This window comes from Canis lupus, chromosome 1 (genome assembly GCF_048164855.1).
Source record: "Canis lupus baileyi chromosome 1, mCanLup2.hap1, whole genome shotgun sequence".
In the NCBI taxonomy this organism is placed as follows: domain Eukaryota; kingdom Metazoa; phylum Chordata; class Mammalia; order Carnivora; family Canidae; genus Canis; species Canis lupus.
In genome coordinates this window covers 25,480,968-25,498,152 of record NC_132838.1, presented here as the reverse complement: position 1 = coordinate 25,498,152, position 17,185 = coordinate 25,480,968, and the positions used below count along the sequence as shown (strand labels likewise).

Below are 17,185 nucleotides of genomic sequence, written 5' to 3'. Positions count from 1 at the left end.
AGTTTGTAGGATTTACACCGATTTAACAGCTTATTTTTTTTAATTTGTTTTTTTATTTTTATTTTTATTTTTCGATTTAACAGCTTAAATCAGCATAGACAATTGGACCCTTCCGATTCAACACAAAACCGGTGGAGGGAAACTGTTCTGCGTCTCTTACATCTTTCCCTTTAACTTACATGTCTGTGGTGAAAGCCTAGATTTCAGGCACAAGTAAAAGAAACAAAACTGAACCCCAAAGTGTGCTTGTTTCTTCCCTTCCCCTCCCCACGCTTTGGATTCAATAGAAGTCCAAGCAATTATTAATCACCTGCCCTGCTAGATGCTGGGGATGCAAAGATATGGTGTGTTGTGGGCTGGAAAGAGGTCGAGGTCTCACCAGTGGGTGAGACAGACAGACAGACAAACAATGACAGCAGCACGACAAGCACGGGACTGGAGGGATGTGCTGGTTGCCATGGGAACACAGAGAGAGGCAGCGGTAGTTTCTCATAGTGGGCATGGAGAGGTTGGGGAAGGCTTTACAGACGTGGCTTTTTTTTTTTTTTTTTTTAAGTTTTTCTCCTGAAAGGTCAGTAAACATTTGTCAGACAAGGGGTGGGAAGAACAAGGCATTCTAGGCAGGAGAAGTAGGGTGCGCCAAAGCACAGTGATAGAAAGCCACAGGGTGCTTGAGAACATCTTCGTGTTGTGGTGCGTCTGGCTTCCAGAGTGATGTGCAGAGGAGCTGGGAAATGGGTTTGTAAAGGTGGTCTGGAGCACTGTGGGAGGAAGAGTCCTATACTCCTACCTCGTATGGACTATATTCTAAAGGTGATCGGAGTAGATTGAAGAATGTATTTATTTATTCATTTATTCATTTAATAAATTTATTTTTATTGGTGTTCAATTTGCCAATATATAGAATAATTTAAAGTAGAGGAGACACATGTTATCTATGATTTATAAATACCTATTTACTTGATAGAATAAACTTTCCTTCATTCAGCATTTTTTTTTTTTTTTGAGAACCTATTACATGCCGGATATTTTTCTAGGCCTCGGGGAAATAACATTAAACATTACCTTAAAAATGTCTTACATTCAGACAAACTTAAAATCTAGCGATCAGAGACTATAAACAATATAAAAAAATTAATTGTAGGACTTATTAAAAGGTGTTAAGTGCTGTAGAAAATAAAAAGCAAGGAGGAACATAGGCAGTCTTGGGTGTGGATCAGGAGGGTTACATTTTTAAATCGAGTGCTTTGTTTTACTTAAATATACGGAAAAATTACTTTGGTTTGTGTTTCTTTTTTATGAATTTGCTTTTGGTGTATACTTGGGGACTCGGGTTCTATGCCACATTTGTCGTTTATTTTTGTCTGTTTTATAAATGTTTGTACAGAAATAGTATTGGGAAAAGCTCCTATAGTGTCTATGAAATAGCATTAAAACTCCACTCCATGTCCATTTAGTGTATTTACTCTTTCCGGTAATGTGGACAAATAGGAGAAATTGGAGTTTGGAGATAAGAAAGCTAAAGAGTAACCTCAGGGGGCACCAGGGTGGCTCAGACGTTAAGTGCCTGCCTCCTGATTTTGGCTCAGGTCGTGATCATGGGCTTGCGAGACCGAGCCCGGGGTCGAGCTTCCCGCTCAGCACGGGATCTGCCTGAGCTTCTCTCCCTTTGTCCCTGCCCCAGTGCATGTGTGCTCCTGCTCCCACTCCCGATCTCGCTCTCGCTCTCAAATAAGTAAAATCTTTACCAAGTAAAGGGTAACCTCAGGACCATATTGGAGGGTGTGATTGGTTATTAAGGTGAGACCGTTTACCTCTATCTCCATTAAGGACGGCACGAGATGGAATGGAGTTGGCTTCAGCAGGAAAGCTGGAGCTGGAGGGACAACCCACGTGAGTTCTCCGTGCCGAGGCGGGTGGCTTGGGAAGCCGCGTGAGCTGTCCTCATCGTGTGCTGCACTTATGGAACCACTGATGGTTCACTGCCTATCAGTCCAGCTGACCTGGTCTCCACGCTGAGCAAGTCCTTGGATAGGTCATTGGTGGTGTCTGAGGCCCATTCTGTTGGCGGGGGTGCAAAAGGGTAGCCAGATGACAGCGGAGAGTAAATCTAGCCTTTAAAGGGAGACACAGTTCCATGAAGGTTGGAGCAGAGGGATCATAGGAAGAGGCTTGAGGACAGATGACCAAGAGCAACTGGTGGCCAGAGGTCTTGTGTCCTATGCTATCAGGTCTACCACACAAGGGGGACGGGCTTCCACCCGGGCACGCCCTCAGGGAAGGCTCGAGCAGAGCGACACACTAGCTAATGGCGGAGGGTCAGAGTTCTATCAACCAGCGCTCCACTGCGGAAGGTGCGTTTTAAGACCCTCGTTCAGGTTGTTAATCAGATTGTTTTGAAATTTCTTAGGTCTACCAGAAATAGTCTCTTTTTGGTGATTGGGGAAATAGGCAAAAGAATTCAGGAAGTCCTTAATTTGTGCATGGAACTGTAAAGAAATTCAAAGGCCTGAAATGAGCATATTCAGGACAAAAAAAAAAAAAATGTCTTGTCTTTGTGGAACTTGAGATTCTCACCTGGTCTCAGGTGTCAGGAGTAGGTCATTTTCTCCAGTCAGACAGAGCCATGGATGGAAGTAGAGTGCGGGGCTGCACTGCAGCCTCCACGTCGCTCCTGTCCAAGGCAGGATTGGTCCTGGGCCAGCGGGAGCCAAGAGGGTTCCCCTGCTCGCTAGTTTTTCTCCCTCTAAACTATGGCGTTTGAGGGAGGACATGGCAATGGCTTTTCACTCACATTGATCCCAGCTTTGGATTTGATTAGTTGTGGAAACCAAAGACCCTTATTTTAAAGGATCTGAAGATCTTCCTCTGGACATCAACCGACATTGAGCATCTCTGGGGTCATGTATGTTGTAAAGGAGCTTCAAGGATTGGCTGGAGTCAGGACGCCCAGGTGGCTCAGCGGTTGAACATCTGCCTTCAGCTCAGAGCATGATCCTGGGGTCCCGGGATCGAGTCCCACGTCGGGCTCCCTGCAGGGAACCTGCTTCTCCCTCTACCGGTGTCTCTGCCTCTCTCTCTGTGTCTCTCATGAATAAATACATAAAATCTTAAAAACTAAAAAAGACTTGACTGGAGTGAGCACCATCATGGATAGGAGGTCATCAGCTTATCCTGGAGGACAGTAGGGATGAATAAGGCCTGAAGTGGGAAGTTTATTTGAGGGGACAAAAGGGGTTCCAAGAAACCAGTAGGGGAAATGAGACAAAACAAGAGGTAACAAACCTTCTTTAACTGGGGAAAGGGAAGTTCTCCTTACGGTAGAGCATCTTATTAACTATTAAAAAGGTATAAGGGTAGCATCTCAAAGTTCTAGTGTGGGTTGGCTAAAGCAGGCAGAGAACACAGGAGTTTATACAGCCATCTCCCCATTGCGCTTTGAGGTTAGCAAGGTTGGATTTGTGGAGGTCTCGGATGGTGTAAGTTTTCAGAGAAGGAGGTTTCTTAAGGGGCGTGTGGCAGTTGGAGGACCCCAGGCAGACAGCCTTGTCAGGCTCAAGACAAGAAAGTGAGCAGTTTTTACTCAAGTAGGAGAAAATAACTCGCTCTGATCGACTTGAGGACAAGACTGAGTCAGCAGTACTGTGAATCAATGAATACCTGTCTTACTCCCTGGCTCCTGTGAGCTTGTCTGTAAATAATAAAAAATAAACAGGTGGAGAACTCCGTGTCCACACCCAGTTCTCAGGGTGCCGGAAGCTGCCAGGGAAGGAGCTGGCTGTTTCCTGAGCAAACAGTCTAATGCTCTAGCCAGACGATGGGCTTTCTCTCCAAAACACACAAGGCTGCACTGAGAGAGAATATTGTGGTTTAGGAATTAGGCCAGATGACTGGGAAGGGACAGATGGAAAAAGCCTAAATATTTATGACATTGAACACTAGGGAGAGAATAATTCCATAAATGAAGACAAGACCACAGGTAATCAGAAACTATTTTGGCTTATAATTTTGACTCACTCTTTGCCTTAAAAAATCTTACATGATTTGCTAGTAATATATTTGTGTTTTATCTCCTTTTTATCTCTTCTCTACCCCAAGAGTAGAAAAGAAGTATTTGCTCAGTTAGAGAAAACCTTCTTCACTAAAGGGATGCCAGTAGTTAATTGTGTTTCCTATAAGAACCACTGGATGAGCTTTTATTTCTGTTCATTGATTTATTTGACAAAGATTTACTGAATACTTACGATATACCAGGTCCTTTTCCAGACCCTGAGAATTCCTCAGTAAAGCCAGGCAGACAGAAATCTCTACCTGCCCTCGTGTAGTTTATATTCTAGTGGGGGAAAAAGATTATGCATATATTTAAATATAATGTTAGATGGAAATGACGTGTGGAGAAACTGAAAATAGGAAAAGAGGGCGGTGTGGGGGATCGCTGGGTAGCTCCATGGTTTAGTTCCTGCCTTCAGCCCAAGGCGTGACCCTGGAGACCCAGGACCGAGTCCCACGTCGAGCTTCCTGCATGGAGCCTGCTTCTCCCTCTACCTGTGTCTCTCTCTCTCTCTCTCTCCCTCTCTCTCTCTCTCTAACACACACAAGCTCTTAAACACACCGGACTGCAGGAGAATAATTTAAAATGTCAGAATACATCTGTGCATGTGCTTAATATTCTTTAATGCCTCAGGTCTCCGAGTAAAGCAGCTTTTTGTCCGGTGACCCACAGGCCTTCTCGGGCCTCTTCCACTCACCACTCCCCTCGCAGTTACTGCCAACTAGCCAGTATCCCTTCGGCCACCGCTGCTCCATCCATGATAGGTGGTCAAGATGCACTTTATGAAATGAGGTGTAACTAAAATAGTGCTTATCCTTACGGGGCTGGAGCTGTCTGTCTGGGTTTCTCTTTGGATGATGCCATGGGGAATTGGGTACTTTATTAGTGCCTTTAAAGTTAGGATTGCGATAGATTTAGCCTTCTAAATCTGTTTTATAAATAAATAAATAAATAAATAAATAAATAAATAAATAAATAAATAAATCTGTTTTCACAGAGATTTTCACAGAGATTTCTCCCCTTAAAATAGGATTTATACTTTCCTTGATTATAAAATCATACTTAAATTGTCAAAGAACTCATGAATTACGTAATGACCCTAGCACCCAGAGGTTGCCACTGTTTGTATTTTGAGCAGCATCCTTTCAAACTGTTTTCCCGGGTGCATTGCATATATTGATGAACACTTTGTTCCTCAAAGTGTTTTAAGGTAGGGGCAGCCCCGGTGGCTCAGCGGTTTAACGCCGCCTTCAGCCCAGGGTGTGATCCTGGAGACCCGGGATCGAGTCCCACGTCGGGCTCCCTGCACGGAGCCTGCTTCTCCCTCTGCCTGTATCTCTGCCTCTCTCTCTCTCTCCCTCTCTCTATCTCTCATGAATAAATAAATAAAAATCTTTTTTAAAAAAGTGTTTTAAGGTAGCTTTTACCCGCTTGGCTCTAGTGCTGTGCTAAGTTAGTAAGAATACCTTCTGACATTCTATATACAGAAAAACACAGAAACAAATTCATTCATTCATTCATTGGTTTTAAACACAAAAAAAGAAATAGTGCTGTTTGCTTATTCAAGATCTAAAACGGCTTTTATTGATCTTTAAAATGCCTTTTGATGAAAGTTGGGCAATGTTTAAAGTCGCACTAAGAGGTAATCGTAGGACTAGAAGTGTGAAGCCCGAAAATACCTTGGAATTTTAAGAGCATATTTTTCATTTATAGTTCTCAGATAATTTCAGACACGTTAAAATCTTCTTTTCAGCACCTTAGTGAGAAAGATAAGCCATATCATAAAATGGATTGAGTTAAAAAATTTTATTACTATCTTTGATGGGAGGCTCTTCTATGTTAATCTTACTATATGAGCCAATATCCTTTTATCATGTCATATTCATCTTTTTGAAGGACAGCATGGTTTCAGTAGCAACACTTAAGATACAATTTTTATTAAATGCTTGTGGGTAACTTAATTCATTATACAGAATATAAACCTTCTAATTAAATTCCCCTTTGTTCCAAATTTATAACCAGGAGAGTTGGCTCTGTCTCTGAGGGAGGGGAGGGCATCATCAGTGATAGTGTCTTTACATTGGACTTTCCACCTGCTGTGCAGGTAGGTGACCGTGTGCTATGAGGTGAGGCACACGTAACTTCTGCAGATCTCTTCCCTCAGATCTCCAAAGAGATCAGTGCTGCTAACATGTGAGATGCTAAGTCTCTTACAGGTTTACTCAAAATGTATTCTTTGCATTAAAAAATTTCGTAGGAGAATATACGTATTATCATCCTTACGCCATTCGCGTGCTGTCAGAAGCTGACATTTGAGAAGAATAGCCCTAAGGATTAGTTTTCCGTTTCTGAGGATTCTCAAAGTCTTATCTTCATAATTCACTAAATCACTACTTTCTGGTGCTGTCATTCTGGCTTCCTTAATAGAAACTAGTCCAGTACGCTCAATGCACTGAAGGCTGGTAAAGGAAATAACCATATGCAGAGCCTTTTTTTTTCACTTTTTGACAAAACTGATACCTGCGATAGCTTCCGTGCTGTTGTATAGCATCCCTTATAACAGTGACGGGCACTTTTAAGTCTCTGAAGCAGGAGAAAGTCTGTTTCTGATTAATCGGGATGCCTACCGTTATCAGCTAGCGAGGGCTCACCACCATCTACGTCTCTGGTTTCCTTGTCTCTGTGGCTGAGTCTTTGCTTGGAGTTTAATTTAATGGCCGGTTACTAGAGCTCTCTTAAGTCACAAAGTTTTTTTCTCTTTTCCCTTGCATTTTTTTGGTTCATGTTTTTTGTCTTTTATTCATTGTTTTTCATTTTTATTGAACTTTTCCTTTTATGGTAGGTAGACCTGTGCCTTGCTGGGGAGTAGGCGATGTGTATACAAGTCAATAAACATATTGTTGTCATCTCTATGCTAGGAAATGTAAACTTAGGTTGGTTGTGGTAAAATTATTTATACTAATTTTGGAGACCTATTAATTCTTCACCTTTACGTTGCTAACAGCTAAGTTTAATCTCTGTTATTCACAATGTAGGTACATTAAGAAGGCAAATCCTGGTTTTTACTAGGAGCAAAATCCTAGATTTTGATGTCAGAAAATTACTGACTGAGAGCAAATGCTAGATTTTAATGTCAAAAATGTTGGAGCCGGAATCACTCTCAGTTTTCAGGTTTGTGAATGATAGAAGTGTGAACTGAATGAGTCGATGTTGCTATATGAATTTTAACAGAAATAGATATCATAGACTACTTTGCCAATTCACAGAAAAGGCTGGTTTTACAGCTGTGATGTAATACCGTATATAGGTCCTTATTTTGTGACTGAGATATTATATCTGTGAAAACCAAGGCTTTTAAAAAAGGGTGTAGAGAAATTGAGAACAACTTTTTGTTGCCTCCTCCCCCTCCAGCTTTATTGAGACATGATTGACATCATAAGAGTTTATGTGTACAACATGTTAATTCGATACATTTACGTATTGCAAAATGATGACTGCTATCACATTAGCTAACCACCCGGGCCAGGTCACCTGATTACTTCCTTTTTTGGGGTGAGAACATTTTAGATCTGTTCTCTCTTAGCAACTTTCAAGTGCTTTTGTTGTCTTTTAACTAATAGAATGTTGACTCTACCAAGTGGATTAACTTTCATCTCTGAGATACAAGTTTGTCCTCCTGGAATTCAAGATTGAGCATTTATCTTTGAAGCTTGTCCAAGTTTAGGTGTAAAGTATAAAATTGGTAAGCTAGTGGTCCTTAAAAAAACCTTTTTTAAAATAGGCTCCATGGCCAATGTTTGGCTCAAACTTATGACTCTGAGACCAAGAATTGCATGCTGTACTAACCGAGCTAGTTCGATGTGCCCCCTAATTTGTTTTTAATATAGTGGGGGGTTTTTTGTATGTAAGTTTGGGATTCATAGAATCATTCTTTTCCTTTCTTCCTCTCTCACATGGTATGCTCCAACTGGTTATTAGTTTGTATATAATAGAATGATATTCAGTACAAAAAAAATAATTTCCCCTCAATTTGATAGAAATCTTGGGCTTTATGTTCCATTACAAGGATTTCATTTTTTTGACTCTGGGTAAATCAGGAGTTCTCTCTGGATTATTTCCTCATCTGTGACTTGAGAGGTTGGGCCACTGTGTCTCCAGGGCTGTCTCAGCATTAGTTATGAAGCTGTGACAATTCAAAGTCACAAAATCATCAGAAAGCTTTATGTAGGAACGTAGAGAAACTACAGCAGCCCTTAAGTTTGGAGAAGATTCTATATTACTAAGAGTATATATGTAAAGTGATTCTAAAATCTGTTAGCAGTTCAGAACATTTTTTCATAAGAAACAGAGTTATGGCAGAATGGAATACCATTTTCTTCATTTAAAAAATCCCAATTAAAGAAGAGGGATTATTTAAGTATTACAGATTTTGAAATCATGTCTATAGCTCCTGAAGGAAAAACTAATAAGTTCCCACGTTGTTCTTTTTGTATTCCGTTCCAGTATTACACATCTCAAATCACCATGAATTTGTAGCCAAAATATTTCCAATGTTTAAACATTTGATATCCTTCAACTTCAGAATTGGCAGAAATACCCAACAAGTTCCACAAAGAATGAATGAAATATAGTAAGAAAACATTATTTTTATTCTTCTATCTTCTTTCTCTCTCAAGTTTTATTTCATTGAGGATGTTTTCTGTCGTTAGTGGGTCAGTATGTAGTTTGGGGGTTGCTCACACCTGTGTTCCGGATCTTCTGAAATACCCATTTGGCAGGACAGAGTTTTAGCAACCGGACCTTAATGTCCAGGAATCATCCAAATACGTATTTTAAGAGAGAAGTTTTTAGTAGATTAGCAAGTACCAACTAAATATTGTAATAAAATACTATTAGTGAAAAAGGGGGCTTAATGTTCTCAGGCAGTGGCCCTTCATCCTGGCTGCTCATCAGGGTCATTCTGAGGATCTGTAGTGACAACCGCTGCCCAGTCTGCACCTTGGACCATCAAGACCAACTCTTCGGGCTAGGGCTCAGACATCAGAAATGTTGAAAGATGCACAGCTAAAGTCAGAGCATCGCATCTAGGGTTCTTAGTTTCAAATATCAAAAGAAACTGGTTATTAGCGGACTACTCATGTCTGTACACACGGGAGTTTTGGATAGCAACGTATGGTGGAGACGGCCTTGTAAGTCAGGATCCAGTTGAAACCCTGCCTCTTTGGCGGGGGATGGGGGTGACTGGGTGACAGGCACTGAGGGGGGCACTTGACGGGATGAGCACTGGGTGTTATTCTATATGTTGGCAAATTGAACACCAATAAAAAATAAATTAAAAAAAAAAAGAAAAAGAAACCCTGCCTCTCACTTGATGGAATGAGCACTGGTTATTATGAGCAGCTGACGAGTCGCTAAGTTCCACCTCTGAAACGAACAATATACTATATGTTAATTAAATTGAATTTAAATACATTTTAAAAGCTTGCCTCTGTCGATACCAGTTATGTCACTTTAGAGTTTTTAAGTTTTACTTAGCAATTTCATTCCAACCTTAGCATTAATCTTTAACACTTAATATCATCATAGCAATTTTCTAGTATTTTCTATATCACATCCGGAAGTCAAGAGATTCCAAATTTCAATCTAGTTGTTTTGATTCAAGTGGCCATGTGACAGAAAGGCCTTTGGTTGGATATCTAGCTAGTAACTCAACATTGAGAAGATTTAGATTTTTTGAGTTTGAAATTCTGTGGGTTGATATTGATGTTTGCATCATCTAAGAAGTGAGAATTATGTGATTCATTCATTTATATCATCAATAATATGTGATTCACCGAGTGCCTTTTACTTGCTGGGCAGCACCCTAGATGTGGAGGATATAAAGAAAGATAAGTCCTTGGAAAGAGTTAGAAAATCTATGGGTCACTTCTCACATTATTAAAAAAAAAAATTCATGTTGTAAGCCCTTGGAAGAGGACTTGCTCTTTCATCTCTGTGTTTCCATGTCTTAATACCTGGCACATAACAGAGAAGGGGCCAAAATATTGATGATATAAATGAATGAATCACATAATTCATTTCCTTGAAAACATTTTGTTCTCTGGACTGGGCCTCGCTTGAACAAGTTGACATGAGTGAAGTGTGGGTGTGGTTCCATGTTCTTGTCGGTTTAAGGTTCCACATGACCTGGAACGTGGAAGTCTAACAGCAATGGTTAATCCTTTAGTTGGAGTTTAATTCAATTTAGGTTAACATTCCCTTTATTCCAATTACCATTTCAACATCATCAGCCTGTTTTTGGCTAATGTCCTTTTCATGTTTGGTATTAATCCGAACTCTAATATTTCTTTTGGGAAGAAAGATAAATTATTTTTCTTGACGTCCCTTTTTTCCATCGAGTTAAAAGCCCCTTCATAAATGTGATTTCAAACAGCTGGGTTTTAACATTTGTACCTTATGGGAAGAGCACTTGGCATCAGCAATGTTCCTACCACGTGGCCTGGATCACATTTAGTGCACAAATTTTTTTAACCTGGACACTGTGGCCAGTGAAGAACTTGTAGGACGTGCATTTGTTAGCTGTATGTTCACCTGCTGTTCTAAACTAGGTCAAGGGGCGGGCTGGCATCTTCTAGGCTCTTTTAGGAAAATGCAAACAAATGGGGGAACTCTAGTATCTCTTTCATACGGGGTCGCGGAAATACTTTGAGGATTTACGTTCTGTCTCTTTGCAACAGGTAAAGGGGTTATTCTCTTTGCAGCCCTCTTTGTTGTTAGCGTAGCTGGAGGAGGCCTCGGTGTGCTGATGCCCAGTCTTTTATTTTAATAATGGAATTTTAGAATTGAAGGGACCTTGGATTTGATCCAGGCCTGCCACCCATGTTCTAGGCAGACGAAATAGGGGAGAAATGAAGAGGGTGTGATAGTCAACATGAGCAGGGGTCTGGGATGCTTTTCCAGACGTTTTGTTTTCTACCCACTGACTCATACATAGCGTAAGAGTTCTGCTGGCTTTTGTGGGTGCTCCTAGGAGAAAGCTCATAGTCAGAATGCGAGGTGATATTTAATGTAAGACGCACATAGCTATTTCTGTGCCCGTGTGTATATGATTGTGTAATTTCCATTATCCTTAAATGTTTACATTGACAGTAATGTGTTAAGTTTGCAAATTTATTTCAAAGTCTTATAAAAGTATATATTCCAGTTTCATATATTGGTTTGTAGGGATTTCAGGGATCCCATGTTCAGTGTGGCCTACAGAGATTTGGGCTGGGCTTCATCATAGTCTTTAAGTTACTCACATGGCCCTTGGCACATGTTTCTCAGGTAACAGAGAACACACATTATTTTCCTATGTTTTTTTTTAAAGATGTTATTTATTTATTTATTTATTCATGAGAGACAGAGAGAGGCAGAGACACAGGCAGAGGGAGAAGCAGGCTCCATGCAGGGAGCCCGATGTGGGACTCGATCCCAGGACCCCGGGGTCATGACCTGAGCCAAAGACAGATGCTCACTCAACCACTGAGCCCCCAGGTGTCCCTAATTTTCCTACGTTTTACATCATAAAATCAGTGCTACCCCCGCCTACTATTAAAATTGCTGTTTCTTAGGCACGAGATGAATGAATACCAGAGAGGCTAAATATTTTGCCCCGAGCTTCACGACATCCAGTGACAGTTGGAAATAAAATATGTGAGCCTCCTTTTGTTAAGCTTGAGATCTCAAGTTCTGCTGGACCCCCAGCTGCTGCTTCTGAGGCTCCCCACATTCTTGGAGGCTTAGAAAACTGCCACAGATGTTTTCAAGCAACATAGGAACCCCATATCTCTGACTTTGTGGGGCAAGTTGTGGAAAGAAAGCACCTATGTTACTCGTTTTGTGGGTCAATGACCACGGGTGAGTGATGTCTAGCAGGCCCAGAGCTCCCCTGGACGCTGTCATGCGTATTTCATAGATAGCCCTCTCTGAGTTCAGTTTTTTTGGGGGATCTGCATGCAGACCCATTTCCCAAACTACCATGGCACGCAAATGGGGAAGGGAAAGGAAACCAACCAAAGAGCATGGAGCTTGCATCGCCTACTTTATGCTCTCTATTGTCCTTTTTCAGAGTGCAAATTCACCTGCACCAGCGGGAAATGCTTGTATCTTGGTTCACTGGTCTGTAACCAACAGAACGACTGTGGGGACAACAGTGATGAAGAAAACTGCCTCTTGGTGACTGAGCACCCACCTCCTGGCATCTTCAACTGTAAGTCCCTCCTACTTACCTCGGTATCATTAAGTTGGATTGTTTTTTGAAATAATTAGGAGGTGGGGTCATAGGGAAATGGAGAGGGTGTTGATTTTGGCTTAAGAAAAGAGATTTTGTGCTTTCACAGAGGGAATGCTTTTTTTTTTTTCTTTTCGGTATGGAAAGATGGTGTGTCTAAAAGTGGGAAATCCATTCTACTTTCAGAGATGGACCATGGTGCTGTGTTTTAGAATAGGCTTTGCCTATTTATCTTAGAAACACTGGTTGGATGAGCACTGGGTGTTATTCTGTATGTTGGCAAATTGAACACCAATAAAAAATAAATTTATTATTAAAAAAAAGAAACACTGGTTGGATTATAAGAAATAATGTATCGGTTTAGTATTCGTGTTAGTTTCGTAGAAAGTTTTTAGAGTAATTTAAAATAATAATTTAAAAAATGATTTTAAATAAGCAAAGAAAGATATGTAGAGAGTTCATGACTGATCATGTAATTAAAATAAGAAAATAGAAAAGTTTTATATGAGACTTGGAAAAAGATTCTGACCGTGTGTTTTTCTGTTTGGTACTAGATGGAAAACAAGCTCACTAAGGTGTTTACATGTGTGAATCCCAAGGCGGAGGCTTTGAGCGTTTCTTGAAAAGGTGAAATCAGAGTTTGAAGTTCACTGATGTTTTGATCTCATGGTTTTTATGAAGAGGAAGGAGTAAGAAGTCAGCTTTGAAAAACTGCCAGACTTCTCTTAGGAAACTTGTTTTCTGAAGCTCAGGGAAGTGGGTTGAGGATGAAAACGTCTTTACAACAGCACGTCTAGGAGGGATGCGTGCTCCTTTCCAACTGAAATCATTTGAGGGGATCCAGCTTCTTTCCCCAGTTTTACTGACATTATTTTGAGAAGTTATATTTGTTTTTTATTTACGGGTTTAAAATTTTTGTTACGGCTTTCAGACTGTGTAGATATTGGTACTATAACGTGAAATGGGAGGAGACTCTGAAAGAATGGTTTTCTCTGTTCCTGTTGTATTTTTATCTCGAAGGCAAGCTCAGAAAATGACCATGCCTAGTGAGCTTTAAGTCTGTTGTTTATGCTTTTACTAAATCCAAGAGTCTTGATGGTGCAATAGTTCTCTTCAAGGTTTTCCATTGTGTCAATTTGCATTTTCTTACACTGAGGGTTCTCAGAGTACCGTTGTCTATCTATACTTTGAGAAGACAATTAATTTAAGGTTAGGGACATGCTTTCTTGGTGTTTGGTCCATGTGTGTCTATGGTGATGTTTTCAAAGCTCTTGTACCACATCTTGGTCGGGAGCAATAATTGAGTAGCCCCGGTCATCCGTAAAATAATCTGCATAATGCCACTTGCCTGGTCCCTACAGTGAATTGTCTGCCTGTTGGGTTGGGATCCTGGCCCAGGCACTCACCTAACAATGGGGCAGCTCTGTGAGCTCATCTGCAAAATGGAACATGATAGAAAAGGGTATTGTGAGGACTAAGTGGGATGGTCATAAATCACTCAGAATCTCGCTACTAGTCCTAAGCACTTGATGTAGGTCAACTAGACTTAAGCCAGTGGGTCTTAGAAGGAAAAGAACAATGTAAAGGCAATTTCTCATTTTGTTTGTCTAGACTTGAGTAACAGCAAACACACTACATGGTAAACTATGGAGAGAATATTACAATTTTGTGCTACTTTTTCATGGGATTGGAGAGTTCTGTGTGAAAACCAGGCCGACCAGACCTTTGGCCCTCTAGCCTGGGGCACTTGGCAGAATTTTCTCTGTGTCTTGAAGGTGTTTCTCCTTCACTTTAGGACAGTTCAACTGCAGTCCTCTTATTGTATTGAATTCCCTCCCCTCCCCGTTCTCCCCCTTCCCTTCTTCCCGCCTCTCTTCCTTTCTCATTAATAGTATTTTCTGGTTTTTAAAGCCTATTTCCAAATACCTTTTCATTCATTTTTAACAGTGTGAATGTTTTCATTTTGCTCCAAGCCAGGTGAAGAAGTGACATCTATAAATGTCTCGACGTTGCAGGTAGCTACAAAAGTTTATCAAACTAATAGGAACCTTAAGATCCTGTTGGCAAGCGGTCGGTCCCTCCTGTTCAGATATAACTAAAACTCATGTCCTTGTAGGTAAAATGCGAGATTAAGACAAAAGCCAGGAGACCTAAGAACAAAGGTTCAAACCATGGCTGTGGCTTCAAGTTGACTTGGGTTCAAGTTCCAGCTTAAGGACGTGACTAAACCCCTTTAAGACTTGGTTTACTTATTTGCGAAATAGGAATAGCTCTCCGCTGTGTAAGGCCACAATGCGAATTTAAGTGAGATAATTACGTGAAACGCACAGTCTGCATAATTGCATCAGTATCATCATCCCTATTCATCGTACGGCCGCCTCTAGGGGTGCTAGACCGTCGTGGCTCGTATCCTCTGTCTCCAATGCCAGGGCCACTCTTCACATGTAACAGGATTTTTCAGGTGTCCAAAGGTGAGTTTGTCTTTATGGATTCTAGATGTTTCCTACCTACTTTGTCCCCCGCTCAGCTGAGGGCAGCTTGCTCTGACCTGGCCAGCAGCCCCTCTTGCACACCTTTCTCCCAGTTCTTCACAGACACCGGGGGGAGCAGAGCTCACTTGTCACATTGGGACACTTGGCTCTGGGTTGGTTGTTGCTGGTGTGTTCTTTGTTGTCAAGAGTCTTTGGGAAAGGGTGTAGCTTTCCTGCTCTTTGTTGACGCCAGATGATCTAATAATGAATATATTTTCCTCCCCCTACCCTACTTGCCCTACTGGGCAAGAATATAGAGTTAACAAAGGATGTGTCACTTCCTGTTAATAGCTACGTAATGAGATTTCTGTTCATGTCTTTTGCCCATTTCATGATTGGAATGAGGCTTAGCGGCTCTCCATTTGAAGGTAGGTTTTAATGGACCTACCAACGCATTCCCTACAGCAGACGGACGGACGCCCTTCACAGAGTCCCAGCTCTGATGATGAGGCTGTCTTTCCTCTCCGCCTTGAGAACTTCAAGTTTTACAGGAATTCTTGTCTGTAAAATGTCACAGTCCAGAGAAGCACATGGTACATTCTCCTGGTGCCCACTCAAGAACAAGATTCATTTACTTGATCTGTTTTGTTCCCACCGGTAGGAAACATTCGGTGTTCTGTGATTTGATGTGCTTATGGTAAAGCAACCTGGAATCTTCCGGATTTCCAGATGAGCTAGAATTTGAAGTATTATTGGCTGCGAGCCTGCGCCGTGGTCAGGTGTTTTGGTCATATTTGTCTCTCGTTTGATATTTGCTAAAATGTAGTATAAAGCAAGGTGAGGAGGAACATGCTACTGCGAAGTCGGTGATGCCAATAATAAAGGAGGCACTTACAGTGGCTGTAAGCAGCTTTTTCCTTCAAAACATGTTTTTGGAACCTGGACTGAGTGGTTTCACCTGCTTGTCTACTTCACTAACTGCGGTTAGGCTATCCATTGACTGAGGCTGGTTTATTTTCCTGTTATCCTCAAGGGATCCTTTAAACCCCTCAAAGGGTTTGCATAGACGTGGAGGACTAGGCTGGTTGGTGTTGGTTACCTCACAGGAAAAAGAACTTTGCTGGATGCACTCTTTTTTTTTTTTTTTTTTTACAGAAGAGGAAAAATGCCATCAGCCTAAATTGCCAGTTTTCCTCATCTCTTTTCTCTTGGCTGCTCCATCAAACTGTTGTATTCCTGAGCACTAAAAAATACAAATTATATAGAATTATATAGAAATTATTTATTGCATAGAAAAATAAGATTATTTTTATGCAAGTTATTATATTTACAAATAAAACTACTCAGCGCCTCTTTTGATTGTTATGCCGGGAGTTGTGTGGGATGAAGGAAAACGGGTCCTGTTTATCAAGGTAGCGGTAGTCAAGTAGGAGAGCTGGAAAATAAATATGAATCTAGGGTAGTGAGGGCTCAGCAGCTCGAGTATTTTGTGGTTCAGTGGGTTAGAGAGAACTGGCGTGGCTGGAGTAGGAGTCACAGCAGCTCTCTGGAGAGGGTGTGCTCGGGGGCACCGAGAGGCTCGAGCGTTGGGGCCGTCAGGGCCGGGAGGAGGGGGGCCCCATGGGGGATGAGGGGTGGCGGGAGGACGGGGCCAGGAAGGTGCTTGGGCCCTGGAGGAGAGCTAGTAAGTCCTCTCTCCAGAGAGGGGGCGGCCCGCGGGTCTCCAGCGCTGTCGGGGAGAGCCCCACAGCTCACCGGCCATCGAGGGGACGCTGCCCCGGGACCTGCCGTGACCTCTGCCTCCCGTCACTACGGGGCTGAGTGGCTCCTCCTACACCACATCCTGGTCTGGGAGAGCGGACTTCCCCCGACTTCCAGAAGCCACAACTCAGTGGCCTTGGAACAGCCGCGCCCTCCGGAGCAGATGACCCTTAAGCAGTCGCAGCTAAGGCGTCCACGGCCCTGGAGCCCCTGACCCGAAGGGCAAAGCCCAAATTTGGAACGAAGCGAAGCCAGCAGTGACTCAGAACAACTTTCATTTTCAGCTTCGGTGGAATTGCCGATTAACTGAGGGGATCGAGGGAAAGTGGGGAGTGCAGGGGCTCCCTCCCCAGTGGGCAGGCAAGTTGCTTCTTTCTCCAGAGATGCTCTCGGAAAACCGAATCTCAAAATCCAACGATCTAAAGCCAATACAGTTGTACCCAATTAAGCCAGGATGGTAACGTCCGGACTTTTTAAGAAGGACATTTTTTTCGGCCCAAGGCCATTTAGGGTAATTGCCAAAGGATATAAAATTCAACATATTAGGGCAGCCCTGGTGGCTCAGCGGTTTAGCGCCGCCTTCGGCCCAGGGCGTGATCCTGGAGACCGGGGATCGAGTCCCATGTCGGG

General features: G+C 42.1%; 1 protein-coding gene and 1 long non-coding RNA gene across 19 annotated transcripts in view; both read left to right on the top strand.

The window, feature by feature from the left end:
* Positions 1-17,185, top strand: part of LDLRAD4 (low density lipoprotein receptor class A domain containing 4) — a 387,098-nt gene that overhangs the window by 197,670 nt on the left and 172,243 nt on the right. For 17 of the 18 annotated variants that reach the window (XM_072823333.1, XM_072823344.1, XM_072823219.1 and 14 more), the window contains one exon: positions 12,162-12,302. Coding sequence is in view for 14 of the 18 variants with exons in the window: in XM_072823219.1 (XP_072679320.1) it covers positions 12,162-12,302 (141 nt within the window). In the remaining 4 variants the exon portion in view is untranslated. Of the gene's footprint in view, positions 1-8,656; positions 8,682-12,161; positions 12,303-17,185 lie in introns of those variants that run through there. The other variant, XM_072823322.1, reaches the window with a different exon arrangement.
* LOC140631949 (uncharacterized) lies at positions 12,957-17,078 on the top strand. The gene is made up of 2 exons (XR_012029482.1): positions 12,957-14,338; positions 14,440-17,078. It is a non-coding gene; the product is annotated as an uncharacterized lncRNA (long non-coding RNA).